At 40.3% G+C, this 17,032-nt stretch overlaps 1 protein-coding gene across 1 annotated transcript in view; it reads right to left on the bottom strand.

Annotated features, from left to right (window-relative positions):
• Positions 1-17,032, bottom strand: part of cacna1ba (calcium channel, voltage-dependent, N type, alpha 1B subunit, a) — a 141,431-nt gene that overhangs the window by 58,346 nt on the left and 66,053 nt on the right. Inside the window, exons 8-20 of the mRNA XM_076730100.1 lie at positions 13,384-13,499; positions 13,131-13,217; positions 10,519-10,602; positions 9,231-9,437; positions 8,091-8,203; positions 7,744-7,856; positions 7,526-7,657; positions 5,935-6,007; positions 5,728-5,845; positions 5,496-5,563; positions 4,450-4,556; positions 2,587-2,652; positions 730-765 (exon numbers count right to left, since the gene is read on the bottom strand). Coding sequence (XP_076586215.1) covers positions 730-765; positions 2,587-2,652; positions 4,450-4,556; positions 5,496-5,563; positions 5,728-5,845; positions 5,935-6,007; positions 7,526-7,657; positions 7,744-7,856; positions 8,091-8,203; positions 9,231-9,437; positions 10,519-10,602; positions 13,131-13,217; positions 13,384-13,499 — 1,320 coding nt within the window. The remainder of the gene's footprint in view (positions 1-729; positions 766-2,586; positions 2,653-4,449; positions 4,557-5,495; positions 5,564-5,727; positions 5,846-5,934; positions 6,008-7,525; positions 7,658-7,743; positions 7,857-8,090; positions 8,204-9,230; positions 9,438-10,518; positions 10,603-13,130; positions 13,218-13,383; positions 13,500-17,032) is intronic.

Raw genomic sequence — 17,032 nt, 5'->3', positions numbered from 1 at the left:
ACACAAAGTCCCTACATGCTGAATGATTTACAGTATGACCAAGGCGCAATGGAGCTTTCAACACAGTAAATCACTGGGTCCATTTATCACAGTCTACTGTGGAGAGAGCTCATGAGCTTATCAATGAATATGCCTGAACAAAGGCCAAGCATGGGCACACTGCCATGCGTTGACATGCTACTTTCTTCTGTCAATGTCTGAGTGTAATACAGTTCTTTGAAATGGCTGAATGCATGCACTATTGATACTGTATGAAAAAACAGGGTTATCTCTTCTCTTGATTCTACAGAGGGAAATTACATGTTATAATGCCATCTCTTAATGTGGCATTTCTTCAGAGAAGTCAAACTGTTCACTACACAGATTAGGAACAGAAAATAACATCCAATGTTCTCAAAGCTCCATCATCTTGCAGTTGCATTCTTCATACTTACCTTCTACATATGTACAACATACATACATTTTACATATGTAAAATTTCAAGAGCAAGCACACTGCATTACACTCTTTACGAACTCCTGCTAAGAGGTGGATGGACAACATGGGACTGGACTAACTGAATGAACAGAGAAGCCTGTAACATGGTGTGTATGACAAGAATGTGGGGCAGGTTGGTTTTATTCATGTGGTCTTGACTGCAAGAATGTAAATAATGAGAACATGATTATGTATGTTTTATGCATGTAATCATCATCAATGACCACCTTGCTAGCAGGCGGTTAGGTTTACCTCAAGTAGTGATGGACTGGGGTGCAGACATAACTCCTACGAACACATAAAGGGAGCAACATTGAAACAAATAGAGGGAAAGAAGGAAATTCAAAGGGACAGATACAGGTTACAGACAAAAGCACAAACGGGGCAAATGAGCTTCAGGAAAGAAACATGTACAGTAGAGACGCAAAATTATACAAAAACCCAAAAGAAATAGTTTTTTCTGAAAAGAAGCAGGGAATTAATGGGGGGCGGGGCAGTGAATTTAGAGCCAATCTTGGAATCCATCGGCTATCATCTGACAATTATTGAGTCCCTGAGGGGAATGGCCAATGTTTCAGGGCTTCCAGTGTAGCCAGCGGACATCCGGATAATGGATGTGCGGGCCAAGACTTCCTCTTCCATGGACCAGACATTGTTTCCAGCCTGATTAGCAACTCGAGACATGAGAGTTGGGAGATGACGCTTAATTCATCTGAATATGAAAGCAGATAAATTTTTAAAAAGCGAAGAAAAACCTAAATCATTGCCAGATGACAGACGAATGGCTCTGAGATTGCATTTTGGCTAATGCTTTGCACCTCTTTTGCTCGCCACACGGACCTACATGCAACAAAAGCCCATTTAAATGTGACTGGTCAATACAACTCAGACTACAAGCAGACTACAAATGGAAACCAGAACACTGCTGATACTAAAATCTTGTCGCTTGCCCACAGCTTTTGCATTCAGAAATCCGTCCATAGAGATTAAGTTACAGCAAATTGTCATTACTATGAATGCTTATTTTTAGCCTTGGTCTCAGTCGATAGCGTAAAAACTGCATTGCGAAATCTATCCATCTCAGTTGTTTGAGTTTTGAGTTTTCTTTAATGAAAACTAAATTTATGCATATGAAATGACATGCCAAACAAATCCTCAAAATAGTACACAACTATAGTTTCAGGAAAACCACAAATTTTGTCTTTCACCAGTTAAACTTAAAGTATCTGGCAACAACTTTATAAATGGAGAATGACTGGTTGCATATTACCTGCATATTACAGAAATTGTAGCAGGTGCAATAATCAAATGCTTAACGGGTTGTCTTAATGTCACTTAAGTAATTAAAGGTGCGACAACACTTTTGGATGTAGTCTTGTAAACTGTAAGGAATCTGGACTGTTATTATTGCTATTGTGGAATCATTGTACATACATGAAAAGCTACTCAGCAGCTGTCTACTGATGTTTCATGTTTATTAAGTCAGTAAGGTTTATTTTATTGCTTTTGTTGGATGTATGCTACTGAATATGGGAAATAAGCTGCCATTGTTCTACATTTTTCTACATCCATTGAAAAGACCAAAACCCACAATGCATTAGTCCATCTCTCAATACTTTTTGCCTTCCCTACCCTCTTCACTGGTTCCTGTTGAAGACATAAATTCTATTTCTTATCTTCAATAGAAAAATAAAGCAGTAATAACATACAATACATATTTACAACCAGCTTTGGAAAATGAATCACAGCTGCAAATATACATGATGAACACATGAAGTATGAAGAAGAGGTGGAGTCACTAAAAAAAAATCATTCAGACAGAAGGTTGTCAAACAGTCAGAAACTGTGATCACTGACACAGACACTCGTGACACCTGTCGATCACAGAGAAATAATAAAAAGAAAACACAGGAATGGAAATACTTAAACTCACACGCAGCTCTGTCAGAAGGTGTGAGCTCAGAAGAGGTGCCATGTTCTTACGGACAATTCACACAGGATAATGACATAATGATGACACCAGAAGAAGACAGAGTGTGGCAGCAGAAGAGGGATGTGAGAATGGTAATGGGAGGATTTAAACATTGTAACAGAGAGGTAATAACTCACAGTGAGTTAACGCTGCAGATGGATGAGCTGCTAGAGTGCGCGTTACCTCGACTGCGTGTTAGAAAACTGCACATGCACAAAACAAAAATGGGGGAGGGGGAACATCATATAGAATGAAGTCAGAGAAACAGCCAGACACCATTCGACATTTCTCTGTCTTCCCTGTGCCCTTCAGCCTTCCATCACATTTCAATGTAATGGGCAGTCAAAGCTCAGAAACACAAGACTAAGACTGCACCAGAGAGGAAATGTCAGACAACGGACCATCAGGGACATTTACACTGCCATCGTAACAGGTTGTTTAGTTTTTTAGCTACAAGAAGCAAGACAGGAAATACTATTACTGGACAGCTATGAGAGAGCAGGGTTATACTGACATCTATAAACAGGCAAAATCACTTTAACTAGTGATGCACAAAGCAAATTGAGTTTTACATTACATTACATTTGTAGACATAAAACTACTCTGGATACAAGAATGTCATGGGTGGAGCTGAAAAAATACATATACTATATGTTGTACCAAAACAGAAATGTTGGAGCTCAATGGCAGCGGCTAATAAATGTCAGATGGTAGATTAGGTGAACTTGAACTAAAGGTGAATATTGTTTTCCCTTTTTTCAAGACTTCTTATTTGCCATTCAACTTTATCATACAGGGTAGTTACCATGTGGTCCAAAAAAACATTCTCGAGCAGTCTTTTTGACACGTTCAGCTCCACCAAGATTATTTATGCCTCCAGAGCAGCACTCTTAGGTTTGTGTTAAACAAATGCTATATATCCACATGAACCTGAGCAGCCAATGCATAAGAACACAGTGTGCTACAGAAAGCAGAACTTAAACTCCTGAAGAATGGTAAATTTAAGTATTTGAAACAATAAGTATATGAATTATCATTTAACATTTTGATACACTTTATGTTAAATATCTGCCTATCACAATATCATACTTGCTGTATATGTGTGGCATTAAAGTGCCCATTGTGGTTCCATGTCAAAAATATAATGGGATATCATGGACATACTAGCTGTTTAAGAGGGTTTCAAATATCCATCACTTCACTTGTGAACAGTATTTTGTCTGCTGATGTTATGATTTGTCCTAGGGACCCTGCAGAAATCTAGAGGAGAGCTCACTGGGGAGACAGAAAACAGGGATCTGCCTTGTGAGGAAAAGTGAGGAGCACAATGTGTGTGTGGGTGAAGAGATTAACACTGACTTTCACTGGGTCATTGACTCTGAGGAGGTTAGTCAAAACTGTACTTTGTTTCAGGAAGAGGTTGTCATCATCACATTTCAGAACTACAACAGGCATCATGCATAAAGGTATCAATGAAAGAATATTCTGACAAGGTTTTCTTTGTTTGTGTTAATACAGACAGAGAAACAGGGCTTCACAGAAATAAACAGGAAAATTAACAACTATGTACATTTCCTACATACTTAGGCTAGAAGCAGAACATAAATGCTATTAGCTACAATGTTCCTCATGTGTATCATTAGATTGAATTATTGAATCATTCAATGCAAAGCTGTTTTGCACTTGCTGTCTTTCTTCTGTAATTAGATTTATTAAGAGTTTGTGCTTCAGTCAAAAAACAAATCTGGGCACTGAATAATGGGACTGGTTGGGTTTTTCTGGATTTAATATGGACAGTGAAACTCTTCACACAAGTGTCCTGCAGTTGTGTGCGCTGACATATTGGTGAAGTGGTCTTTAGCACAGGTAGCAAGTTAGCTGCGCAACAAAGGTACCCAGAATTCCTGTGTGTCTTTTCTCTATGGGGGTGTGTTGAATGAGAAAACAAAAGACTAGAGATTTCAGACAGCCAGAATAAACGATAGAGGAGGTCGACTTACGCCGTAATGGAAATGTTCGCTGCCGACATTGGGCTGACCTCCTTTACCTCCTTGGCCTTCTGGAGTGCCAGCTTCTTACTGATAGCTTCCTCTTGCTCCTCTTCATCCTGAACAGTATGTGTAAGGACATACATACATGCATACATACAGTGCATACAGGAAGTCCTTTTAAAGTTTGTGGCTTAATGTAACACACTTGACATTTATCTGTGGAGCACAGTTGGATCTTTTCATTCACACTGTGGCAGCAATGTGATCAATACAGACTGAACCAGGAGAGTTGATAGTTTACCCTTAACAAATACGGCGACATAACACAATGAACACAGCTGAACTATTCTTGAACGAGCCAATCAGATTCCCACACATCCTCCCATAAATTCGCAATTCTCATATCTATATAATTATCTAAGGAAACCAAAGTTCTATTTGAAACAGGCTTATATAAGAGACAGGCCTTTATTTCTAACGGTTTACCTGTTGTTTTGATTAATTCAGACTTTCATGGCACTAATTCCATGAGAACAACAAGAGAGTTATCATTCCACTGTTGCCCTCAGTCTCTCTTCAATAACAGAAGCTTTTTTCACTCACTTAATTCATTTCCACTCACTTGGATTACTGTCACGCTACCGTCATTGAAACTCAACACATCCTGTACAGATATTTCACACTAAAAGTCTTCCTGCAGTTCAATGGGCACTTTCCCTCCTTTTCCTAGTCGTCTTTTAAGAGAAAATGAAAGCAACTGACGTGAATTAGTGAATTAAAACAGTATTTCTGTTCGAGAAGAGAAACTGAGAGCATGACATGACTCTGTTGATGTACTGATGGAATAAGCTCTCTGGAAATGTATATTATGCAGAATTATTCTGAGCTGTTACAGTACAGGTGATTCCACCACCCCTCAGAAAAAAGGGAAATAAAAGGCCATGAGTATGTGGGATTTGATCAAAGGTACAACATGACATGGTGCCAGTGCTTCTATTTCCTACTGAATGCTTCTTTAAAGCCAGGATATCTAAAGCTGTAACGAAATACTGTACCTTAGTGAGCTCCTGGGCATTTGCGAGGTTATCAACAGCGATGGCCAAGAACACGTTGAGGAGTGTGTCTGGTTATTTGCGGTCTCAGGAAAAGATCAAATGATTGATTAGCACAGAATCAATATTTACAATCGCAGCTGTTCTTCAAATCAATGCTAAATTCTTCCAAAGTGCTATAAGGCTGCCTGACAGCCACAAAGGTGGATCAATTTGGATCAATCGGGCAGGATACAGTTTCCAAAGAGAGTGAGGACAATGAAATAAATCGAGGAGAACATCCCCCCATGAACGCCTCCCTGTGATTCAATCCCATGATACATGACTGCGTTCCAATCCTCCCCAGTTAGGATCTGCAGGGGAGACACAGGCTGATTTCTGAGTCTGGTTCAGCGGTACAAATAGAAAAAGAGAAAAACAGCATGATGGAGTTGACCTTTACCTGGAAGACGGTGAGAATCGCTGCTGGGAATGTGTCAAAGTTGGTTGTCGGCGTTTCGTCTTCAAAATTAAACCTGTAGGGAGGAAACAAACAGAATGTGATCAAGCTCTAAAAGACAGAACACAGTCACATTCACTCCTCCACCTACTGGAGGACGGAGCAGCTAATTGTCCTCTCCATTTGACTGCTTCATGTTATTCCAGCACAATACGACTATTACATTTGAGCCGTCTGAGTGCGTGGTCCATGCGACCTTATTGCTCATCTCTGACTGTTTATTCTTCTCAAATGGATGAGTTGTGCTAATGCTGACATTTTGTATCTCTGTCTGCCTCCTGGGACCTAATTACATCTCCCCCCAATGTGAGGGTTACAGATAGAGGAGGTTGGAATGACAGCAGAATTAGTTTTGTGCCTTTTCAAAATCCATGAGAGCTTTTTGCAGTCTGGATCTCATTAAAAGACAACCACATAAAGCAGAGAGGGCAAACTACTTTTATTTCAGAAGCCTGTGAAATGTGTTCTTATTTTCTTTGTGCTCTGTTGGGAATGTTTCTCCTCCCTTTAATTCTAAGTATGTTTTAAAGGTTTTAAGTTAATCACTGTTATATTCTAACACTTGACCGATGAATTAAAGTACACATATGTCCCACTGGGGCTGAATCATGTGGCTAAAATCAGGTTTCTAGAAGAGATGACGTAATACTTACTTTCTTTTTAAGCCTCTTCGTTGGTTTTGCTCAGTTTTCAAATTTATTATAGTTACCTTTCACAATAAGTTTAAGTTTGCTCAGAAACGTCATCTACTGGCCTGTCAGTGGTACCTTACATACTCTGACATTTTTCATTTTTTGGTGCAGATTTCACAGTGAATGTCTCTATATGATTGGATGGAGGAAAGCGTTGGTGTTCCTGGGATACAATAACCGTGTTGAGTCTGAGCCTTAGTAATCTCAAAAGATTTTGAGGAAGTATGAAGTTGCCATGAAGACGGTGAGCACAACTCTCATGGCCCAGTATTTTTAAGCCTGTATTTCTTTACAATAGCCACTGGCTGGTCTACTGAAGAAAAAGATTTGATGAATAAAAACAGTAGTAACTTAAAGGAATACAAATTGAAACTGCAAGTACTATAAAGAGGAAATAACAAAGTGGAGGACAGGCCAGGCTATGAGGGGTATGATCTGGGAAACCATGGATATTTGAGGGGGCAGTGGAGCTGTATGAGCTGAGCAGACTACTGCTGAGTCATCCCGAGGAATGTTTCTATGACACAGACATTTTCAGAATTTTTCAAATATTTATGAATTCAATATATTCAGGCATACAACAATTTTTGAGAAGGCTTTAAGCCTCCATGGGCTGATGAAACAGCCTCCAACAGCAGCACGGTTAGGGAAGACAGATCTTCAGTAGATACATATAACCTTGGGCAGGACTGTATCTCTTTTCAAGGATTTCTAAGCTTTATGGACGCGTGTTGATACTGAGAGAATGTGTATGTCATCTGTGTGTTCAGATCCACTGATATGTCAACAGTTGTGCTTTATTTCTTCACAATGAGCAGCTGCAGTAGAAGCAAATTACTCACTGGCCGCCAAACAGCTGCATGCCCAGCAGAGCAAAGACCACGATGAAGAGGAAGAGGAGGAACAACAGGCTGATAATAGATTTCATGGAGTTGAGGAGGGATACCACCAGATTCCTCAAAGAGTTCCAGTACCTACACAAACAAAGGTAGGAATAGTTACCGAAATAGTACGGCATAATCAGTGTTCTCAGCACAGACAGACATTTCCGATGACTCACTTTGTGACTTTGAAGATCCTGAGCAGTCGCAGAGCACGCAGAACGCTGATCCCAAATGAGGCCCCAGGTTTGATGGCAGCCCAGATCACCTCAAAAATACTGCCAATAATCACCTGTGAACACAGTCTGATAAGTGCATCAGGCCTCCACAGCTTTCACTCCAAATATTCATTATACAACCATTACATCAACACAATCGTTTTTTTGCCATTCTGGCAATAATCAAACACATTTCTTCCCCAGAAACACCAGTCTTGAATCATTTGAATTAACTCACACATGCTCGCACTCTAAAAAACACTGTGGATTGATTGAACTCCCAGCAGAGCAGGAACAGGATGACTTACCCCAAAGTCAAAACAGTTGAATGAGGAGTGGAAGTAGTTCTGGGGTCCGAGGCCATACATTTTCATGGACATCTCTGCCAGAAACAGGCCCAGGAATACAAACTCGGCCAGGTCTGTTCAGGGACAATAAGAAGACTCACAGATCAATGCCCTGGGTTAAAAAGGGCCTCCTGCTGATTTACACAATTCAATACAGCTGGGCTACTGCTGCCTGTTCAGCTGTGCCCACAGCAAATAAGACACAGAAAGAGTCTATTGTTCTAGGACATAACTGCTGTATTCTCTCATGATGGAGTGTGTGAGATGTATGTTTGCTCACGTGTTTGTGAAATGTGTAATGGTACTTGTGTGATGCATGTTTGCACTTGTTTCCCTGTCCCTATTTAGATCTAAAGCAGGACACCACAGTGTTTATTTCTTATCTGCCTGAGCAGACTGGAAACTTGACAGGAATTACAGCAGCAGTCACATTACAGCTGACGGTAGGATATATAGAGGTGGGTCTAAATCTAAACTTTCATACAAGTGAATGGAAGGATGAAGAGCTGCATGTGTTTGATCCCGTTCTCTGGAGCCTCATACCTCCAGCACCACCTTCATAGTGTTGTGCTTGCTGAGTTTTAATCCCAACAAGGTAATACTAGGCTTAATACCATCATGGGTATCTTTCACATTCTGTGGTACCAGCCCAAAGCGATGTCTTCAAATTTGTCCAATCAACAGTCCAAAACTGAAAGACTCTCATCATTGTCAAAGAAAGCAACGAATCCTTCAGTTCAGAAGCTGGAACCAGCAAATGGTTGACATTTTAATGACTGATACAACTAATCAATTAGCACAATAGTTGGCAATTAATTTTCTTTCGATCAGATAATCAATTAATTGACTAACTGACACAGCTCTACAACAGTAATTCACCTTTATAAACAGAATGTTCAACTTTTCAATTCTCTATGAAGTAAAAATGATCTGTGTTTGAAGCCATTGGGTGAAAATCAATACATTTTTGGGGGAAATTTTAATGCATGTAAAAATGGTCAAATATAATAATATTGTTGAGCTAAATAGTGATACAATGTGGGCACACTGCTTTCCATCACAGTTATTCACTATGTATATACCCAAACTGCTGGTACTCACACAGTGCATAGGTGAGCCACTCAGGCTGGTCATAGTGCACTATGGCTACACACAGCGTGTTGAGGCCAACCAGGCACAACACAGTCCAGTAGAAGCTCTGGGACTTGACCAGACGGCGGATGGTGAAGCGAATCCTCTTTTCTTTTCTCCTGAAGTAAGACGAGCTCTCATTCTTGCTCTTCACGCTGGCCCGGGCGAACGGCGACCCTGGGGGGGCAGTTGGGACAAAACATACGGCAATAAAGTTACCGCGTTTAAAACTAAGGCTGTCTTTCCAAATTAAGACTGTGTTTGAGTGTAGGTACTTTCATCCTAAGCCCTTTTTTTACATCAACACAAGATTCAGTTATTTCACTGCAGAGCAATGTGCTTGCAGTTTGAAGTTGCCACTTTGTGGAACAATCCAGCCTCTGTTTGTGAGTTCCACAGGCACAGAAGAATCATGGGAGGAACCACGAGGATAAACAGACAGAATGTGGTATAATTGACATATACATTCACAACAGAAGCTCTTCCATATTCTGACGAGCTTTACCTGTGATGTAACCACAGTGAAGACCTTGGTTCTTTTAGATCACAGTGCCATAGGCTTCACCACCCTCCTCCCTACTCCCATTTAGCCTGTACTATATTAAACCTTCTGTAACTTAAATTACGCCCAAATGTCAGGTGGGACTGGACACAAAAGGGAAGGAGAAAAATTGTTCTATTAGAACTTCATTACTAGCACAGGAAGACTAGTGGGATCATTATTTCCTGATCTATTTTAATCCAGACATCTGACTCATACTGTATCACCTGAAGACCCACACTAAGCCACTCTGTTTCATTCATCTATCTCTACAGTCAGTATAGACAGAGACAGGAAACATTAGGAGAGACATGCTACAAAGGTCTGTGGCCCAGGGAACACATCAACACACCATCTCATGTGGAACTCAGTCAATATTAATGCATCTACATGCTAGCATGACTGAGAATTACATATTTCCTACCCACCAGTGTGGCAGCTGATGGATTCCTGTGTCAACTGGACTCTATTAACCTGTGGTGGGGCAGCCACAGTCCACATAATGTTTGTCAGTTTAAAATGTATGAGACAACACTCTGAAGTCTTGGTTTCTTCTTTTCCATTAAACGGTGAGATTAGATGTGTGATTAGATTATTTAATTATTGCAGTGTGAACGAGCAGTTTGTGTAAGTCTTCACACCACCACCATTTGAAGGTTGGACAGTTGGAAGACGTGCAGTAACATGTAGATCTTGTGTGTCAGATAGTGTCCTCACCAACAGATGAGATATCGGTGAAGTGGTCCTCGCCTTCCTCTGCATTGATGAGGTCATTCTTACTCTTCTTGGTCCTTTTCAGCACTACAAATACAACATGGAAATGAATCATGGGTCATTAAGCCGATTTAATCCAGATGCATGAAGATTTTGCTAAAGTTCATGAAGTAAGATGCTTTCTTTCTAACTAAATCCCACTCTGCCCTGTCTTGCTCTTTATTCATAAACTTCCATCTTTTCCATCATTTCTGCTTCTACCACGCTGTCAAAATTTGTCTCACAACTTTCTTATGTTGCAATATCTGGACAGTTTACTTTATTCATTATCCATTTATTTCTTATTCATACGAATGCTTCCTTGTTGGATCACCAGTTCTTAAAACAAAATGCTTCACAAAGGTGAAAGCAGTGTAAAAATATATCCCAGTAAGATAAACACAGCCATAAAAAGAAAGTTAAAATATTAAATAAAGCAAAGGGTATGACCACATGTACTATATCATCCGATACATGGTTATATATATGGACCAAAATACATGGCTATAGAAACTGAATGGAGATTTCTTTTCGAATATTTACATTGGTCAATCAACAGAAAATGTACATTTTAGTAATCAATTGATTGTTTAAGCAAATATTATGGAGCAGCAAATAGAGGCCCCCAATGCTGCAGCATATGTGTGACAGCTAAAAGGTACCTGTGTTATAAAGATACCATTCTTTTTGCTGTAATGACAGAAAGTGCTGCCAAATATCTCAAATGTTCTTCCCAGCTGACTGTTGGTGTTTTGTAACTTATCACAGTGCGGTTTTGCTGTTGAGAGCTATTAAAAAAGCAGGGAGAGTATCAAAACTACAGAGAAGAGAAGAGCTTTAAAATTGTGTGAAGGGCCCTCATACTCCCACGCTGCCTCTGAACTCCGGTGAGCCTCGCTCTCTGTACTTCGTTTTAATCTCATTACCCTTCCACCCTGGCACCCATAATCACTGTGACTGTTACCCTGGGTGAAGCTGCAGATGAGAAGCAGAATGGCCTTGATAAGACCAGAATGTGTGTGAGTGTACACACACACACACACACACACACACACACACACACACACACACACACACACCTCAGAGGGGGATGCTAGTGGAAATGATCTGTATCAGCCACATACTGATTACTCAGTTAGAAGCTGCTCAGATAGTGATGGATGTGACAGTATGACGTATATCAGTTACCCACACAGACAGAGTATAATGTACTAACATACAGTGTACTTAAAAGCAATATGTCATTTAAAAAAGATTTCAAATGTTGGTGCTTTTAAATTAATTTATGTTATATTGTCTAATAATATACACATAGTATAGGTATATGCATATTTGAAATATATGCATACTGTTTAAGTGCAATTTAAAATGTAGATATAGCATACATAAAAATACAATACTAATGAAAAGCATGAAAAGAGGCCTGGGGTTAAAAGGACGACCACTAAAGTGACTACAGCTGATGGAAGCTAATGGAGCTTGAGCTTCACAAGAAAGAGCTGAGGTGACAGCAGACATTTTGACTGGTCACAGTAGGAAAGGCACATGTGTTACCAATAACATGAATGATGGCTCTGTTCCACTCAGGTGAAGTAAATATCCCAATCCAGTTTTACTGTCCAACCTAGCAGATCTGATTGTATTCCATAAGTAGCAGTTCATTATCAAGTGAAACCAGATACAGCAGTGTATAATGTCCTTTTTAATTAGCTAAATCGACTGAATGGAAGATATCATCGCTGTCAAAAATCCCACGTTATCTCAGACTTGAAATTGCAAAATTACAGCAGGCAGACGCAGATGGTTTGCCCTCACTTGGCTGCTCGTCACAGTGGCCTGAACCATGGCATGAAAATAGAAATATACAAGGGCCAGGGTGGCAAGAACAGGAAAACGTCCTGTTGTTATGACATGTGTAATAATACATTACTGCATTATTCACACATTCAAAATAGTTACCCGATTTGCAAGTCCTCTAATCAAATCACATAAATGAAAAACTAGCTAACACTATATTGTTAACTTGTTACTTTTTCCAAGTCTAAGTTAAACCAGGTATAAACACACTGCGTTGGCTAACAGTACAGTGACTGTTAAAATAGCTTTAGTTAAAGATGCTAGCTAGTTAAAGCGATAATAAGAGCTGAAGCAATGAGTTTAAACAGCCAACAGGCCAGTGCAGACAGAATAAACGCTCTCATATCAGCCTGACTGCTGCTTGCCCCCTCAGCTCATTCAGTAAACAGTCTGCCTTCCCTCCTATTGCTCCTTTTACCTGCTGCCTTTTACCATGACTTTCGGGGTGCATTCACACCTCACCTGCTTGTTTCAGTTAAAGCACACTCCAATGCATCTGCCTGGTTAGTGCACTTCATTTCGACTAGCGTGAGTTATCAATCCACAGATGTGAAAGTTCCCTTAAAGCACTCTGTGGAGATGAAGATTTTGACCCTAAAAATACTACAGAGCTATTACCCCTCTAGCATGGTGCTAAATTGTGAAATGAGGCAATTCTTTTTTACACTGGCAGGTTATTTTCTGTCGTCACAGTTGACTGTGAAGCTTGCAGTCCTCACCAGAGTTGTTGTGTTTCCTTTTGTACCACGCACCATCCAGAGATTTCTCCTCTGCATTCTTGTCTTCCTCTGCCAGCATCACTTCCTCTGCAACACAAATAAACACCTGAATTTAAAGTAGGCAAAATTAGGTCATATCTGTGTTGAAATCAATTACAGTGTAGTTTTTAGTTAAATGTTACTACAATGATTATTGAGGGCTAAACCCACATTTGTAACCCACATTTGGCCGGAGTGCGTATTTGTGCCTGACCTGCTTTGCAGATCCACTCCAGGTACCCAGTTAGCTCTCTCTCTATTTGCTGTTGTCTGCGGAGCTTCAGGAATTCCTGCCTCTTCTCCACCCGCTCTCTCTCCTTGGCAAACTCACTGTAGAAACCACAAAGAAACCACACACACACACACACACACACACACACACACACACACACACACACACACACACACACACAGAAATGTTTATTGGATCTGACAAGCCAACACACAGACCCTGGAGCACTCCACTGTTGACAGGTATATAGCAGGCTGACTTCCAGCAGGCAAGACAGAGTCAGTGTCCTGTCACATTGTGGAATAGCTGAACCGTCAGCAGCAGGGTGGTGTCATGCTTGGACAACAAGCTAATATCTGTCTACACAGAGTGAGGCACTCCTTTGTCCTTTCCCTCAACGATGACCTTTGAAGTGCCCAGTCACATGATATGGACTCAATTCATGAATCGAATGATTTTAATGACATCACTTAGCATCACAAAATCAAGAAAGATGTGCAATTCAACACCAATGACTTGTGACTTCACTTGGTTTTTGGCCTTTTGCAGTAACTCTGGATCGTTTCGACACGTGGCACATATCACGTAAGAATTTGCATATACAAGAAATTCTAGAAAAAGAAAAACTAAAATTTATCATCAGCTTTTATTATTACACAGGCTGCTATTGCCTCATCTACATGTATCTAAATCTACCTGTAGTTTCAAAGCTACTCATGTCGGTTGTTGTACGGACTGTGGAACTGAAGTACCATGAATACAGAGCATCCAAGACACCAGAATGAACTAATTCTGTGATTTCTGTGTTTTGTAAGAAGATAAAAACCAAGTAAACAGTTCAGTTACGCTCTGTTGAACAAATGCAAAGGATTCAGACACAGTCCAGCAGCCCAGATGTTAAGGCACCATCATGTCTCCCTGGTTTGCATCCAGACTTGTAACCGTCATTGGATGTTATTCTCTCTCTCTCTCTCTCTCTCCCTTCATTTCCGGTCATCTCTCTACTGTCACTAATAAAGGCATGAAGATTTGCAGCTGGGCTCTTTTTACTAGTCACTGAGGGGGTCTTAAAAGAATCTTGTCAGAAAGATGCTAAGTTGGCAGTGCTGAACAACATATGAAATGCACATGAGACATTTGCTTTTGAATGTTACACAGTTTACCTGAAAGAATTAAATACCAGTGTTTGCAAGAATCATTTTTTCTGTAAACTGAACATACTAACTGTTGCTTCAAAATGATTTTAGATTTGGTGAGGGCCACATGATGGCTTTTATAATGGCAAAATTTGGACTTGACTGAGACTTGAGATTCACTTATGACTCAAGACGGGTCTTATTCATTTATTCATTACTAATAGTTCTTTTGGAAATGTTCTATCAATGTAAATATGAATGTTATTCTTATCGATAAGAATGAGCAAAAGCACAAAAATAAGAACCAAGTTATTACACACCAGAATGATCCTTTTAACAGGCCAAAGTTTGGCCGAGGTGAATGACAACAGTGACACATGGTCATGTGTTTCTTTTAGCCTGTGTTTGTGTGTATGAGGAAACCTGCACAGGAGTCTTGGACCAAATAGACCAAAAAGGAAAGTATATGATACTATGTTGTTTACAACGATAATATGTGCATAAACAGCACATACTATATGTTAATGATAGAATATTAAATGTTATCTTTTTAGAGCCAATAAAATTGTCTTTGTACTAATATCACATTATTTCTGTTATATCACTCATTTTTATCTCTCCATTGCCACTGTGTTGCTTTGCCAACGTAAGGGTTAGGGCTATGTCATGGCAATAAGCCAGTCCTCAATTTAAATGAGCTGGGAAATGAGAGATGTGGGAGAAGAGGGGGAGGTGGAATAAGAGAGGAAAAAGAGGTGGAGAGACACAGTGAGACCAATAAAGAAAGACAGCGAGAGAGAGAGAGAGAGAAGACAAGAGAGAGGAAGACAGACTATTGAAATAACAGAGCAAGGGATCTCAAGTCCACCCCCACCACTCAGTGATTGGTGTGTCTCCCACACAGCAGAGGGGGAAGCTCTATTCTGCATTGCAGTGGCTGTCTGCCTGCCTTCCTGAGGGTGTGTGTGTGTGTGTTTGTATACGTTCCTGCCAGTGTGCCTAAATCTAATTTTGTGGCTATATATCTTTCTCTCTATAGTGTGAGTGTGCAGTGCATCCGTGTGTGTGTGTGTGTGTGTGTGTGTGTGTGTGTGTGTGTGTGTGTGTGTGTGTGTGTGTGTGTGTGTGCAGGCAGACTGGCAGCTAGGATTTCCCCGTGTTGTAGCAGCTTTCAGCCACACTTTCACACTGTCTCACACACTGATACACATGCCAGCATGAGCACAAACATAAACACTGCACAAAGAGTCAGATCCACACTAAATTAGAGCTTTCATACATGCAAAGAACACATATTCTTGTCCTCCAGAAACAGCCAGACCAATTAAAATATGCACATGTATAGAAACACACCAGCATTCAAAACGCATTACAGTACAATACAGTATAGTGTGTGTGTATTCTCCCTCTATGTAGGTGCTGCATGCAAACCTTTGTGTGTATGTACAGTATTTACTGTATGCATGCATGTGTGTGTGTATATGTGTGTATGCACACCATTGGCTCCATTTTAATAGCACATGGGCACTGATAAACACGGCATGGTAGGACTCAAGCGCACTGACTGAGTGAGTGTCTCCAAGCTCACCTGTTATTCTGGTTCATATAAGAGCAGCAGTGCAAAGTGCAAAGAAGCTGGGAGAGGGTGAATGTAGATCAGAGGGCTTGGGGGTTAATAAATATGCTCTTAGACAGTAACATCACTGTGAAGCAACTGTGCCAATCACAGTGACGCATGATGTCAACATCTCAACAAATGAAGAGTGGGTTTGTCCAGGTAGCCATGTCGCTGTCTGCATGGTGCAGAGCAGCAGATGTGAGCACTCTCCAGCCACAGGCAGGCCTTTTTCAGCACAACAATGATAGAAGTGTATACCTGGTGAAGCAGATTATGTGATCGCATCAGTCCATTGCTATTTAAGTCAGAATTCTTCTGTTCTACATTTCAAATACTTGCATCATATCTTAAAACATGGCACAGCAACGTTTGGTTGAATTTCATGAATAAAACATAAACTGCTGATTTTTTGGGGGGATTAATAAAGCCCAGTAATCCAATGTCCCCTGCATAAATAGGCTGAATACAGAGTTCTAACAACCTGTCTGATGTGTGCAGTGGTGTGTGTGGATATTCTGTAGCAGCCTGGCGTCATTTGTACGTGATTTTACAAGGGTTTACAATGGCACTGTGCTCGAGCATGGCGCTTCTCTAATCAGAGGCTGCAGATGTCCTGCTGCCTTCAGACAGCTGCAGGGGTGTAATGACCTGAAGGAGATGCTTTTCATAGAGTATAAAGCAGCTGTGGACAGCAGATAGTGTCAAAATAAACCATATTAATTTCTAGATCTGTGCAGACTGATTTAACAATGCTCCTGCTGTAACCACATGAAACATTAACCTCTGATGCCAATTTAAGCACATCTAATGAAGACTGTTACATTAAAATAGTTTATTTACATTTTAAAGTAATAATCCATTATTGTTGTAGTAACTA

The sequence above is a fragment of the Chaetodon auriga genome, chromosome 5 (assembly GCF_051107435.1).
Source record: "Chaetodon auriga isolate fChaAug3 chromosome 5, fChaAug3.hap1, whole genome shotgun sequence".
NCBI classification, from domain to species: domain Eukaryota; kingdom Metazoa; phylum Chordata; class Actinopteri; order Chaetodontiformes; family Chaetodontidae; genus Chaetodon; species Chaetodon auriga.
Note: the sequence above shows the minus strand (reverse complement) of the source record. Positions and strands in the feature narration are given on the sequence as shown.